At 42.2% G+C, this 15,645-nt stretch overlaps 1 protein-coding gene across 3 annotated transcripts in view; it reads left to right on the plus strand.

The window, feature by feature from the left end:
- The window catches only part of VPS13B (vacuolar protein sorting 13 homolog B), a 752,513-nt gene that overhangs the window by 664,252 nt on the left and 72,616 nt on the right, over positions 1-15,645 (plus strand). For all 3 annotated transcript variants that reach the window (XM_027594446.2, XM_027594522.2, XM_027594354.2), the window contains exon 43: positions 3,278-3,439. In XM_027594446.2, the coding sequence (XP_027450247.2) occupies positions 3,278-3,439 (162 nt within the window). The remainder of the gene's footprint in view (positions 1-3,277; positions 3,440-15,645) is intronic.

The following is a 15,645-nucleotide window of genomic DNA, read 5'->3' on the forward strand; positions in this document are numbered from 1 at the left end:
GGGGATTTTTATTTAAAAATGAAGGTCTTGCTCATGTGTCTTATCTTACACCAGAATGATGTCTGTCTCTGTTTAATTGCAAATGCCTGTACAACACTCCAGCCCAAATCCTAAATGTAAATAAGCCATCTTTTAATTACAAATCTGAGTCAGCATCCTGCAACTTAGACTATATGATGTCATATAAAATGTGTATGAACTGTTTTTATAATATACCAGAATTTAAGACACTCCAAGAAATGCTTAAACTTATTACGGTTATAATGAACTCCACAGATGAAGGAATAGTAGAGAAACAGTTCTCTGAGGACTTTGAGTACTCTTTAGAAAAATGTAAACAACCCCCTTGTGTTCTTTCATTTACATTTTTCTAAAACACTCATCATTTATTAAAGGTCAGTTTTTGGAGATGAGGAAAGTAATATGATTTTTTTTTCCCCACTCAAGTCCCATCTGGTAACTTAACCTCTCTGTTACCAGGAGATTGATCCCGATTTATTATGAAAACTGAATTTCAGTCTCAGGACATCTAACTGGGAGTTTGGAATAATATCCCTTTTTCCATGTTTGCACTCTTGGACCTAAAGGAGAGAAAAATGTTTATAAGGAGAGTAGTTTATGTTGATTATATAATGGCAAATGGAAAAATCTCATGAAAATAATTATACACTGTGACTCCAGTTTGATTAAAGGTTTATAAACCTTTAAGTATGTAAGACATATAAGATAGGATTAGATAGGATAGACTGGAGTAGAAACAGGCAGGACACTTTGAAGAGAAAAATTGCTAGAACAAAATCCACCAAAATATTAACAGCAGTTCTTTGAGTGTAAAATTAGAGACTTAAAAAAAATACATACTTCCTATATTTTCTAATTTTTCTACTGTGAACATGTATTCACTTATAATTTTAAAAATTAAATTTACTCATGTATTTGTTTCATAAGTGTTTATCGAGTCCCTATGTGTCAGGCATTATGCTGAGTACTGGAGATAAACCGGAAAATAACACAGACCTGGTTCCTGCCCTCATGCAGCATGGACTCTAGCGATGGAGACAGGAGGAACCCAGAATCAAACAAATAATTTCTTAGTCCCAGGAGGGAAAGTGAAATAGTAGAGTGTGATGTGAGCATAAAATAGGGGGATGTGACCTGCTCTGGGGGTGCTCCCAGAAGGCTCCTCAGAAGAAGTGACCTGAAAATGGGAACCTGAGTGTAAGTAGAAAGAAGTTAGTCAAGTGTGAAGGAAAAAAGGTCCAAGCAAGGGAAAGGCACTGAGGCAGGAAGGAGTTAGATGTGTTGAATGACTTGAAAGGGGGCCAGTGCGATGTTGGAGGAGCAGGAAAGAGCTCGCAGGGTTCGGGCGGGGCAAGCCAGTGGAGAGTGGCTCAGGGTGCGGTGGGGTCAGATCAGGCAGGACGTTCAACCCCACTGGGAGTCAAGCTTTGAAATCATAGCTCATGATTAAAAGCCACAGCGTAGGGGCGCCTGGGTGGCTCAGTTGGTTAAGCGACTGCCTTCGGCTCAGGTCATGATCCTGGAGTCCCAGGATCGAGTCCCACATCAGACTCCCTGCTCGGCAGGGAGTCTGCTTCTCCCTCTGACCCTCTCCCCTCTCATGCTCTCTTTCTCTCTCTCTCACACGTAAGTAAACAAAATCTTTAAAAAAAAAAAAAGCCACAGCATAGAGTGTGGCAGACAACAGGTAATTTTTGCTTGTAAGTACTTCGGTCTCTCTTAACCCAAGACTCATTTTTGTGATTAGTGTGGCTGTCAAGCAAGGTTCCGCTCCATGAGAATAGGGAGGTTGGTGAGAATCGATGAATGACAGAGTGAGGAGTCCCCGAGGGTATTTGGAAGAATGAGGTGTTTCAGGGCCTCTCCACCAGCTGCAGCCAGAAAGCACTGCGCATCTACTGAGGGGGCCCTGTGCATGACTAAGAGTGGATCCTGCCCCCCAGGACACCTGTTCTGAATGAGGTTCTAGGTCAGGTCTTGGTCCAGGCTGGATTCCAGCTACTTTTGTCCTTAGACTTCTCAGGCCTCATAATCACTTAAATCACTGTCCTTGTGAGTTACGTGTCCCCTTTTACTCTCCCTCCCCTTGGGAAAATGGCGAGTGACCAAGAGTGCCATTGTGACATTTAGCTCTACAACGAGGAAATAGAGGCCACCAGAAGTATCAGTTACGGTTACCTCCCACTGTCTGCAAATTGATCGGCTAATTAATATTTTTTTCTTGCATTCTCAACTTGAGCATCTTTTTAACTATTCATTTACCAAAAGTATGTTTATTATTTTTTAAGCCATTAACTAACCGAGGGATAGAAGAGGAAACACAGAAATGCTCTGTCACTTTGTCAGTGTTTAGATATAACAGCAACCGATGGAGACACTATTAAGTTGAGAAGGGAGGTCTCAAGACAGGAACATAGTACTAACTTGTTGAGCCTCAGCAGATGAATGGGAGACATGAGCTGATGGATGACTATTAGCTGACACAGACACCAACTGTTTTTCAACGCACATTATCTCTCTTGAAAACTGCAGCTTGGCTTACACTGACTCCAGAGCTGGTCTGTTTTATGTGTTCAGCCTCTTAACAATAGAGGGAAAGTTACGGTTTTATTTACATCTCTCCCTGAGCAGATTTACACACACACGCGCGCGCGCGCGCGCGCACACACACACACACACACACACACACACACACACACACACACACACACACACACACACACACACACACACACACACACACACACACACACACACACACACACACACACACACACATCCACCCTCCCCCTTAAGGGATCTGGGGATGTATTACCTAAATGATCCTTACTTTCTGTAGGGTACAAACTGTGGCTTTGGTAATTGGTCTTGATTGTCGAGTTTAGAAGGCCAGGAACGTGGTAATTCTAGCCTCCAGTACTCTGCTCAAAAACGTGCACTACTCAGTGCAGCATTCTTTGTAGCATGTTAATTTGTTTTAAAATGTTAAAAGTTTGAGGGATCTCATTGTTCTCTTACTCTTCTGTGCATATGATTTATTTTGCAGGAGTATAAATCAAAACATATTCTTGGAACATCGAAGATCTCTTTAAGGTATTTTTTGGTGCGTCTCCTGGAAATACAGAATACTTTGTATACCAGAGCTAATGACAACAGATCTTGTAGTGTTTCTGTGTTGTAACAGTCGCCACTGGGCAGACAGCTGCCAAACAGCTTGCAATTAATCTGATGCACGTTCGCGTTCTTTTCCTTTCAGAACCAGTGCCCTGAGGTAGAGGAGTTGGTCTTCAGCCATTTTGTGATCTGTAATGACACACAGGAGACACTGCGGTTTGGCCAGGTGGACACTGATGAGAACCTTCTGCTTGCGCGTCTCCACAGTCACCAGTACAGCTGGCGTTCCCACAGATCCCCGCAGGTATTTGAGAGGCAGCCTTACAGGCACAGCAACTGTGACTGTGATGGTTGGGGATTCATTTATTCTGCATTCGTGTGCCTGTGTCCAGTTATTGCCCTTTTTAAGTCTCCCAAGGAACCCCACAGCGTCGCTGCCCCGGAGAGAAACCCAGAAACGTTGAGATATGGGAGCCCAGTGCAGGCCTGCTCCTCCCGGAAGGGGATGGTCTCCTGGCTGGCCCACGTGCTGCGGGGGCCGCTCGGTGTGGTGCTTACGCAGTTGGACTCTAGAACCAAAGCTGTGGGCTTTGATCCTGGCTCTGTGTAAACCTTGCTTTGCTCTCCGGGCTTCAGTTTTCTCATCTGTACAATGGGGATAATGATAGGACCCGTTCTGTAGGCTTCTGAGGACTAAGTGAGTTACTGTGTATAATGGCGCGAGAATAGCGCTCGAGGTACTGTAAGCATTACGTGTTGGCTATTATTATTTATGCATTTGTTCAGATTTTTACCACGTACATACTCTGCCTGGGCACTGGACATGCAAAGTCACAGTCCTTGCCCTCCAAGGACAGCTCACAATCTGTGACCAAGGGGGCACTGAGGAAAGACATACCAAAGGATGTCTGTTTTCCAAGTAGTGTAATTCCATTTTCCCGTCACTTTAGATGGGAATAATTAGAGGGACGTGCCCTGCAGGGATAATATGAGGATGAATTAAATACAAAGATGTGGTCTTAAATGAGTAAAAGAAATCCTAGGAAGTCATCTCAAGAATAATGTATTTCTAAAACTCTGGGTAATAAGGAAAGTACTGCTTGTGATTAAAAGAAAGTCATTAGATTAAAGAGCAAGTTTTCCCATCTGGTCTATAGACCAGCTTCAGAATATGTTATGCCCTCGGGGTCCTTCTTGCTTCTCCCCCACCCTGCCCCCCACCCAGTAGCTAGATTCTGATTTCTTGCTTGCTTTTTCATCATACTGCCACAGTACTAGAATAAAATAAAATAAAAAAAAAAAAAAACCTGACAGGACATTAAAACCACATAAATCCTTTCTTAATAAAACTTCTTAGAAAAATTTCTCCGATGAGATGATGTTGTACTCATCTTTTTAGAGTGAATGGCATGCCCTTGTTTTCTGTTTCTCCGGAGATATTTATGTGTTCTTAAGTGGTTTAGTTGTTTGCCCCTCATAACATAGTTAAAGTCCAGTTTGTTTGTTTGTTTCAAAATATCTTTTTGGGCTTTTGTCTTATTAATTGCAGAAGTGAGAACATACAGACATGTGGCAAAAAAAAAAAAAAAAAACCTATAATGGCAACCACTCAGAGACAACCCATGTTAATACTTGTCATATAACCTTTTAGATGTTCAAAAAGTTTCCACAGTAATTGCATTTTCAGCGACAGGAGAAACCTCTGGAAAGGCACAGCCCAGTGTAGCCGTGGCCCTTGGCCACTGCGCCCACACCCACACAGGCTCAGGCCTCTCCCCACAGAAAGCAAAATGCAGGAAGCTTACCACCCCCACCAGTTGCTTTTTTTTTTTTTTTTTAAGATTTCATTTATTTATTGAGAGAGAGAGAGCGAGAAAGAGAGTACAAGCAGGGGGAGCTGCAGGCAGAGGGAAAGGGAGAAGCAGCCTTCCCGCTGAGCAGGGAGCCCGATGCGGGGCTCGATCACAGGACCCGATCACAGGACCCTGGGATCACGACCTGAGCCGAAGGCAGACGCTTAACGACTGAGCCACCCAAGCCCCCACCACCAGTTGCTTTAAGAGGCACAGACCACCATGGCCCTTGGTGACCCTCAAGATTCCCAGATACTGGGGACGCCTGGGTGGCTCAGTCAGTTAAGCGTCTGCCTTCAGCTCAGGTCATGATTGCAGGGTCCTGGGATCGAGCCCCGCATCGGGCTCCCAGCTCAGCGGGGAGCCTGCTTCTCCCTCTCCCTCTGCTGTTCCCCCTGCTTTTGCTCTCTCGCTCGCGTGGTCTCTCTCTCAAATAAATAAAATCTTAAAACAAAAAGGTTCCTGGATGAAAGGGGTGATGATAAGAGCTCAGGGCTGTGGAGGAACAGGAGTCTTCATGTTACGGACATGTGGTGTCTGGGTGGGAAGGAAAGCACCAGGAAAGAAACATGGCTGACCGTTGCCAGCACGACACCTTCATATTTTACCCTTTTGCCTGTTTTCAAGGTCTTCTTGTATTTGTTACTAGTTTGGTTTTCACAATATCCATGTGTGGTGTGTGTTGTTATGCAAGTTATAAATAAGGAGACAAATGGAAATGTTAAGCTGAGATGGTGGTAGAGTTGGGACTGAATTCCATATCTTTTGATTCTCAATAGAATGTTATTTCTACGGCATTGTCCAGCTCTCCTAGGTTTGGGCTGCATGATTTGTCTATTAGAATAGCCAAGCTGTGAGGTTTCGAGAGATAGGCTGAGAATCGCTGGTCTAATACTCCATATTTAAAGCTAGACTAATGTGGGATTCTTAGTCCAAGTAAATCCCTTGCAAAGTCTTAATTTTTTTACCAAAAATAATAAGCTTTTTATGACAAACCGGACATAAGACAGATAGCTATTAAACTTTTCTTTTTGCTTATAATTTGCAACTGCATTCTCTGGATACAAATTTTAATGAGCTGTAGTCATTATAATCTTCAGGCTAAAACTTAGATCAGCTTTGTTTAAAAAAAAAAAATGATGTCTCTCTACAAAACTCCATAGATTGAAGAAAGTGTATTTTAGAACCCTCTGAAACCAGAAGTCTTAATGGGCCCAGAGCATCTTCATGGAATTCCTTGCATCCACAATTGCAAATTCTGTTGTGCTCTAATGAGAGGTTACATCTGAGGATCAAAAAACTAGCCACTTAGCTTCAGACTGCACCTGGAGGTAGTCATAGACTTGCAATTGAGCAAACTGTTGCTTTTTCCAGACTCCACGTCATGTCCTGCGTTGCCCAGCAGGCTTGGTTTTAGGAACATTTGTGTCTGCATGTTTATGCTACCTTGGGTGTTAGTCAATTCATAGTCTCAGGGAGGATTTCCAGAGTTCATAGAACTTAACTCCACTAAACAATGTAGCTTATATTGCAGAGATCAAGAAAGTGGCAAGGACAGCTGGAAAGGTTTCAAAGAGGTCAGCATATCTTAGAACCACACAGGAGGTTGCTAACAACAGTAAGTCCCAATAGGATGGGAAGAAACATGGACACACCAATTCCAGAAATCCAAAGCTGATTTTAAAATTGAAAAGTTGTAAACTCTCCTTATAGTTTTTAACACGTGCTCTGAGGCAAAATCCACTAAATGCTGGTATTCCGCAACTGTTGCTTGCCTAAACAAACAAAGGAAGAACAAAACTAATTCCTAGGGAATAGTTGAACATATTCAGCCACACAATCATATATGCCACCACAAACGGCCCTCAAATATCCCAGTTCAGTAGACTTCACATGAAGTTGGATGAGAACAGTAACTAGCAAAGGACTGGTCTTTAAAGAAGTGCTTCATATTGTATAAAGATGAATCTAAGGACTATAGGTGTGAGTTTATGGTATCTTTCCCCAGAATATGGGTAGTAGGTGCAGCTTAGGGTCAAGGAAGGTTTTGTTTAATGTAGCCAAACTGAATATGGGGACACTTCCATCAACCAGTAGGATTTGTGTAAAGGCTGTTCGAGGTGACTTCCTTTCCTCGTTAATAGAGAGCACTGTTGGCGAATTAAACTTGAAATAGGAATGCCTCTACCTTGTATGCCTCTACCTCATACCTTTTGTATGCAAAAGGAATTGCATGTGCTTTTATCCTCAAAACATGCACAATTTATAGATTATACATTTTTTTAGAATTGCTGAATTCCAACTACCAGTGACTTAATTTCAGTAATCAAACCATCTAGCAAGGTGAAAATGGGCTCTAGACAGAGCTATAGAAAATAATAAAATATTGCTCCAAAATGGACATAAGTTTCATAAGCTCATGAAAAATGCAAAATGTAACAAGGTAAGAATTTTGAAGAGCAGCAGAGCATCTGGGACATACTCATTAAAGTAGTCAGATTTAGTGAAGAAAATAGAAAATCGTATATTACTCCAAGGCAGAGGTTGGCAAACTTTCTGTGTAGGGCCACATAGTCCATATTTTAGGCTTTTGGGGCCTTCCTGTCTCTCTCACAGCTATTCCTCTCTGCACAAAAGCAGCCATAATGAAAAATGTGGCTGTGTTCCAATAAAACTTCATTTATAGACTATGAAATTTGAATTTCAGTAACTTTCACACATCACGAAATAGTATTTTTTTTTTGACCATTTAAAAATGTAAAAACCATTTTTAGCTCACAGGCCGTACAAAAATAGGCAGTGCACCCCATTTGGCCCACAAGCCATAGGTTGCCAGTCCTCCTTGGAGACCTCTCTGTTGACAAAACTCAGTAGACTAAAGGCTTGACATTAAGTTGTTTCACTCTGACCTAAGTGGTATTTCTATCACTTGAAAACTTGGCAAAATGTTTCAGAAATGAAGAAGTGACAGGTAATAGTTTAAATCTAACATTTACAACCAACCTGTACTCACCACATAACAGTAAAATATGTTTATTTTACCTCTTCTGGGCTTGTATAGATAGACAGTTCTCCAGTTCACTGTTTATATGTAAAAATATTTTAAAGTGAGATCTGAGCATGTTTCCTCTTGTCTAAAGGGATAGAAATAGGTTTTGAGTATCTACCTATCTTATGGTGAGTCCAGCCAGTTGTCATTTTCGCTAACTGGACTGTAATTCTCATTCACTTCACTCTTTTCACATCCATTTACATAATGCATATGTATATACAAATCATAAAGAAAGAGTGACAATATTCCTTATTGTCACGGTCACAGTTTTAAAAATTTAAAAGCAGACTTAGGGAGACGAGGAAATATTCTATGTTGGCAAAACTGTTTAAAGTGATAAATTTCTCAGGTGTTTGCCTCTGCTATTATATAGCACGTGGCGTGCATGTTAAGGTTTGTTTAGAAGATGCAAATGGAATTAATACTTCCTTTCTAGAAAGCAATTTAATAAGCACAAAAGCCATTAAAATGGTCTTAGCCTTTGATTTAGTAAATCCCCTACTGGTAATCTACTCTCAGGAAATAATCCAAATTAAAACAAAAGTTTATACACAAAAAATGTTTATCACAGTTTTCTCTATAGTATCAATTAAAAACCAAAATGTTCACTTTTAAGGCTATAGTTGAGTAAAATCTAACATATCTGAATGATAAACAACTGTCAGACTTTCACATTTTTTACACAGAAAGAGGAAGTGCTACCATATCCTATCAGTCAGAAAACAGAATATAAAATTATATATATGATCTTAGCAATATAAGAGCAAAATGCATAGAAAATGCTGGAAGGAGATATATCAAAATGTTGCCAGTGGTTGCATCTGAGTACTAGGGTAAGACGACATGTTTCCACTTGATTACATTTTTATATAGGTCTCAACTTTTTAAAATAAGGGCTATGGATTATGAAAGCAGAAAGAAATTAAGTGAAAACCCTGAAAAAATTTATAGACAGACTATAAAAGGAATTTCAAACACTAACTGGAAGAGTGGCAAGTGCAATGACTTATTAGTAACAGTTATCTTAATTCTCATATGAACGATTGCAAGTTTCTCTCAAATACTCTCTTAGTTACAGCTTTGCCCCACTCCAGTGTATCTTGCAGACTACATCTGAAGGAACTTCCCTGAATAATGCTTTAACTATTACAGTTTCCTGTCCAAAAATCTTCATAGCCTTTCATCATCTATTAAATATCCAAATTATCTGGCATCCAAGGCCTGACTCAGTCACTCACAAGCCCTCCTGTCTGCCATTATTTCCCTCTAGCAGCTGATTTAGTCTCCCAACCTCCCATTCAGTTTTAGTCCATAAATGTTCATTTATTGTGACCTCTTGTGTGTAATTAAATATGTTCATTTTTTTGTAAAGAACTTACTGTCTAATGAGGGAGTCCGAAAAGTAAACAGATTTTTATGGACATGATCAGTATCTATCAGGACATTATTGCAGTAATTCAAGACAGGGGGAAATGACGGGTAACTGAATTAAAATACAAACCATAAGGAAGAAAAGTGAGAGAATCAGAAGTACAGTCCATTGCTTCTGGATATGGGCAAGGTCTTGATGGGAGCTCAAAGAAAATGTTTCCAAATTAACATTAGGATGAGAATCTGGCAAGGCTTGCCGGTAGAAGGGATATTTGTGTGGAAGCTTAATGTTTAAGTAAGAGTTAGGCCAATGAAGTGAGGGTGGTGGTGGTGGTGGTCCAGATAAAGGAATCAGCGTGTGTGAAAGCTGCAGAGGCAGGACACAGCGTGGTCTGGTAGGACAACCTGCCTGATTTGACTAGAGAGGACACGTGTGAAACCGCAGGATGGGAAAGTAGGTAGGAGCCCTTGTGTGCTGCGCTAAGCAGCTTTAATGCTGTCTTGAGGCGGTGGTAACACCAAGGCAGGAGCAACTAAGTACTTGAAGAGGTCAAAGTTGGCTTTCCACAGAGGCTTGGTTTGAAGGATGAGTAGAAGTTGGCCCAGTGAAGAGTAGTGGAGGAAGCACATGAGGCAGAACCAGGAAGATATATTTATCTATATCATAAGTAGCATGTCATGTTCAAGGGTATTCAGATTTTGTTCAAAATAACTCAGGCGTAAAAATTGTGTGCCCCGCTGAAGAGATGTGTGTTGGTAACTGGCTCTTGGCCGGTGGTGTGGGAAGCCCTGATATGTCGGGCTGGCTAATTTTAATGGTGTGAATACTCCCAACATAGCTGATCTCAAGCTACCAGTGATTCAACAACTGGCTCGCAAAATTCCTGAATGTTCAGCAGCTCTTTTTCACAAATGAGTGTGAGCCAACTCCAGCACACCACTATTCGGAGGGTTTGCGTTCTGAAGAGCCTGGCAGTCCATTTGAGGAGATCCACCTGGATGTGCTGGGTGACTTTTGCCTACGGAAGGGCTTTCAGTAGAGGGGTCACAGGATCCCAGCTGCATCCTGGAAAGATCCCTGTGGTGTAGTTGAAAGGCAGTCTTGAGGAGATGGAGGATGCAAGCAGGGAGTAGTGGGGACCTGGCTGCAGAGCCAGGAGTGACAGAGGTGACAGCCACTGAGCCAAGACAGAAGAGAAGTCACCACTTGGTGTAAATGCCTAGCAGACTCACCCTTCTCTGAATAAATGCTATAAATTCTGAGCAGAACATAAAACGAACTACTTCTGAAGACTGAACAAAGGCAGGCAGATTTTGGAGAGGAATCAAAACTTTGAGCAAGTGACCTGCTGAGTGAATTCCCCATTTTTTTCTGGCTGTGCCTTGACGGCAACTGCAGTCGCTTCAGTGCGGGGGTAGCCCAGCATCTTCCTGGCCCCACGTAGCAGGGGAAAGAGCTCAGGCCACCAAGGCTGCTGGAGAATGAGGAGAAAACCTTAGGCGGGGGGAAGCCAGAAAGCAGGAAAATAATTTGGCCCAACTGTCCACTGACTGCGGAAGCACATGTGCCTGGGGAAAACCAGAAGCAGCCTGTACCCAAGGCTTAAAGAATGTAACGAATCCGAGCTGCCGCTCCCCCAGGTGTGAGAGTTTTCCGTTTGAGTCTAAACAAATTGGGTACTTGTTAAATCAAATACACTAACACTTTGGAACAATTATAAGAAAATCCAGAGTTCTCACAATAAAACCTTGACAGTGTCCATAATATAAACCAAAATTATTCAACAAATCTCAGGAATCTCCAAAAAAAAGGAATTCAATTTCAAGAGAAAGATAATTAACAGATGTCAACACCGAGTATGACCCAGAGGTTAGAATGACCATATACTTTTAAAGCAACTATAACACAGGGGAAGGTATTTTACAGATGTAATTAAGGTCCCAAATTAGTTGATTTTTAATTAATCAAAAGGGAAACTATTTTGTGGACCTCACTGAATCAGATAAAACCCTAAAAGAGGGGGTGGCCCTTTTGTGAGGAGAGAGAGAGACACATATGCCCCTGCTGGCGTTGAAGAAGCAAACTGTTGGGTTGTGAGTGCCTACAAAGAAGGCCATGGGTCAGGGAGCTGTGGGAGGCCTCCAGGGCTGCCGGCCCCAGTCATTAGTAAGTCAGAGCCCTCATCCTATAGCCACAGGGGAATATATTCTGCCAACAACCTGAGTGCACTTGGAAGTGGATTCTTCCCTGCTTGGACTCCTGGCCCACAGACAGAGTGATGGTAAAACTGTGTTCTTTTAAGCTGCTAAATTTGTGGCAATTTGTCATTCAGTGATAGAAATATAATACAACATGACAGAGGGAAAAAAGACAGTACACTTGAAGATAGATCACTAGAAATCATCCAGTCTGAAGGAGAGAGAGAGAAAAAGAATCAAACAAAATGAATCGAACTGCAGAGACCTGTGGGACAATTTCAAAAGGTCTAATATATGAGTAATTACAATCTAAGAATGAGTAGAGAGTGAGAGAGTGGGGCCAAAAAAATTAAATGAGCTCAAAAAACTTACCAAGTTTTGGGAAAGATAGAAATTTGCAGACCCAAGAAGCTCAGGAAAACTCCCAACAGACATTTCAAAGAAACTCACACTCAAGCACCTCATGATGAAACTACTAAAAACCAAAGAGAAAGAGAAAATCTTGAGGATTAGCTGGAGGGAAACTGTAGGGGAAACCACTGGAATAACTATGAACTTCTTTTTGGGTATCAGGGAGGCGAGAAGAGAAGGTTTACACTGGAAGTGATCTGTTCGGAAGCTATTTGGGAGTTACAGCCACCAGGATTTGGTTACTGGTCATGGAAGAGAAGGGCCTAGTTTGATTCTGAGGTTCTAGGCTTAGGGGACAAGTTGGCAGCGTTGCTGTTGGCCCAAGACAGGGAACTGAGTAGAAAGACCGTGTTTTAGAGACAGAGGATGGAATAGGATATGAGAGCACAACAGGGTGATTCTAAAATCCATTGTGTACACACTGAGTTTTGGGTTACTTGGGAGGGCAGAAAGGATGATATATTAGAAAAAAACATGGATTTGAAGCCATAAATGCCTGGGTTTCCACTCCTAAGGCTTGTTGGCTATGTAAGATTGGAAAAGTTTCTTAATTCCTTGGAGCCTCAGCTTCCTCTTCTGCAAAATCAAGAGATTTTAGTGCCTATCCCATGCGATAACATTTATAAAGTGCCTAGTGAAGAACTCAGCTCTCTATAACCAAAGGTTCCTTTCCTTCCCTTTTCCCTTTCTACCCAGACATCCAGGGGGCCATGTAGAGGAGCAAATTGAATGGAAGAGTCCGAATGTCAAAAGAATAGTCTGGTCTAAGAGGTAAAAATCGGGTCTGTCATCTGTGCCTAGGTAGCCGTGGGAGTAGATCAGAATGCCCAAGGAGGCAGGGCTAAGAGAAGAGGACTTAGTTAGTTAGCTCTTGCGGTAGAACGGTGTGCACCAGCAGTGTGCGGGCGAAGGACGGCTTCTGCAGACACTCCCGTTCATAACAGGAGAGAAAGGGAGACCCATCAATTACTGGTCCATAAAAATTCTAATATCCAACCGGATAAATGTCAGAAGTTTCCCAATTAGTAATCAGTCATACTCCGCTCAGGAATAATTGTCCCATGGCTCGTGGCTTTGGACTCTTGGCCCAAGCCTCTGAGTCATCCATCCTTTTCCATGAAAAGTGTCCTTTGTTTGCACTTCATAGTTTTCTCAGCCTGCTTTCTAGCAGGAGAAGTTTGAAGAATCACAGGCCTCTTCACCATCTTGTACTGTCTTTGTCTCTTTCAGTCTAAACTGGGAGTGTTTCTGCCAATATAGTTCTTTAAACAACTTTATGGGGCTCTTGTTAATCTTACTGGGGTTTGCTACAGTGGACAAAATCACGTATCCCTTCGAGATAATTCCTTCTCTGCTTTGGGATTTGTTCACACTGCTGAGTGTCTTAGAAGCCCTATTGTTTGAATAGTTTTCTGAGACCCCAATTTAGATCTTTCTGAGATCCTAACAAAGGATTTTACAGCCACATCCTTAGCTTCATCCCTAAACCAGCTTTCCTGGCCGTGTCCTGGATTTGATCTTTGCCTAGAAACCACTTCTTGATTTTAGCATCATTTGCCATCTGGAAGCCTAGAAATGTTGAAAACTAGCAAGTCCTGGCTCCTTTTTATCTAACAGTTCTTCCTTAAGCTTCTTTCAGCCCCTCCCAGACTTTAATATAAGCAGCAGATAGAAGCCAGGAGTTACTTCAACACTGCCTGGAAATGTCCTGAGCTAGATCACATAGTTGATTAGGCACATTTCTACTTTCCATGTCACTCTAGCTTGTAGTGTTGCTAAACTCTCTGCTACTACATAGCAAGGATCTCCTTTCTCCCAACGTCCAGCAACACTGTTCTCACCTCCTTACTGACAGCCTCCTCTCAGGCCATCAGGTAACTATTAAAAGCATCTTTGAAGCACCTTAGATATTCACCAGCACTCTTCTCAAGTCCTTCTAATTTCTGCCCATTTGCCTGCTCCAAAGCCCCTTGCATTTTTAGACTTTTGTTTTGGTAGCACCCCACTTGGAGATAACAGAATCTATATTAGTTACATATTGCTGTTTAATAAATTACCTGAAAACCCGAGTAGATAATACAACAAACATTTTTTTTTTAATCTCCATTTCATTAGCCAAGAATTTTGGGAATGGTTGAACTGGGTAGTTGTAGCTCAGAATCTCTGAGAATGCCACAGTCAAGACATCAGCTGGAACTGTAGTCATCTAAAGGCTTGACCGGCCTGGAGGATCCATTTCCAAAATGGCTCACTCACATGGCTCTTGGCAGGAGGACTTGGCTCTTTGCTACAAGGATCTCTCCATAGAGTTCATTGAGTATTCTTATGACGTAGCCACTGGCTTCCCCCAGATCGAGTGATACAAGATATCACAAGACAGAAGCCACAGTGTCTTTTATGACCTAAGCTCAGAAGTCATTCATTGTCATTTCTGTGACATCCTAGTGGTTACACAGATCAGCCCTATTCAGCGTGGGAGGGGACCACGCAAAGGCACAAATAACGGAGGACAGGGATCACCGGTGCGATGTTGGAAGTGGGCTGCCATAAGGAATAATAGTAGAATTTAGGGATTAGGCTAAGAAATGGGATCCACTGAAAGGGAGAAGAGGTGTGAGGAAAACTAAAACATAACAGGAAAACTAGGGCATACGGCGTTCTAAAAGCCAAGAAAGGAGACTATCTAGAGGGGCAGAATTATCAGATGCCATACAGAGATTGGCTAAGACAAGAACTGAAGAGGCCATTGTATTTGTCAATTGAGAGGCCATTGATGGCTCAAGGAAAACATTTTCATGGCAAAATATGGATAGAAGCCAAATTGAAGTGGGTTGAAAATGAACAGAAGGCGAGGAAATGGAGAGAATCAGCATGAATTTTTTTTTACTCTTGACTGGGTGTTAACTACAGAAAGCTGCAGGATCAAGCAAGGGTTTTAAATGGAAGAAACTAAGGCATGTTCTACGGAAGCCGAGGTTGATATGCAGAAGAGAGGAAAAATGATTAGTGGCATAAAGTCTTATAAGTGGGGAGGAGGAAGGAATCCAGATCACAGGTAGAAGGATTGACCCTGGATGGGAGGAGGTTTATATCGGATATCTATTGCTGCTTAACAGAGCACCCCAAAACTTAGTAGCTTAAAAAAATGTATTTAGCTCATGAGTCTGTTGGTCAGAAACCTAGATGCCCTCAGGAGGTTCTTCAGCTGGTGTCTGCACGGCGCTCTTGTGGTCCACGTTGGACCACATATCACCTACATATGTGGTAGTTGGCAGGCTGCTGGCCGGGGTACTCTTGGTTCTCTTCCATGTGACTGCCCCAGCAGACTAGCCCAGACAGGAAAGCCAGAGCAGAAACTGCAAAGGCTGTTGAGCCTAAGCTCGGAGCTCACACAGCATCTCCTGCCACCTTCTCGGGCAGAGCAAGTCACAGGGTTAGGCCAGATCCAAAGAATAAGGAACTAGGTATTACCTCTCGCTGAGAGTTGCTGAGAGAATTTGTGGCCGTTTGCAACTTACCACAAAAGCCTCCTCTGACTTTGAAATAAGAGAGAATCAGGATGAATGTGAATGGAGATGAGGTTGTAATGGGCATTTGCTGAAAGTAAAAAGAAAGAAAAAAAAG

This window comes from Zalophus californianus, chromosome 4 (genome assembly GCF_009762305.2).
Source record: "Zalophus californianus isolate mZalCal1 chromosome 4, mZalCal1.pri.v2, whole genome shotgun sequence".
NCBI classification, from domain to species: Eukaryota; Metazoa; Chordata; class Mammalia; order Carnivora; family Otariidae; genus Zalophus; species Zalophus californianus.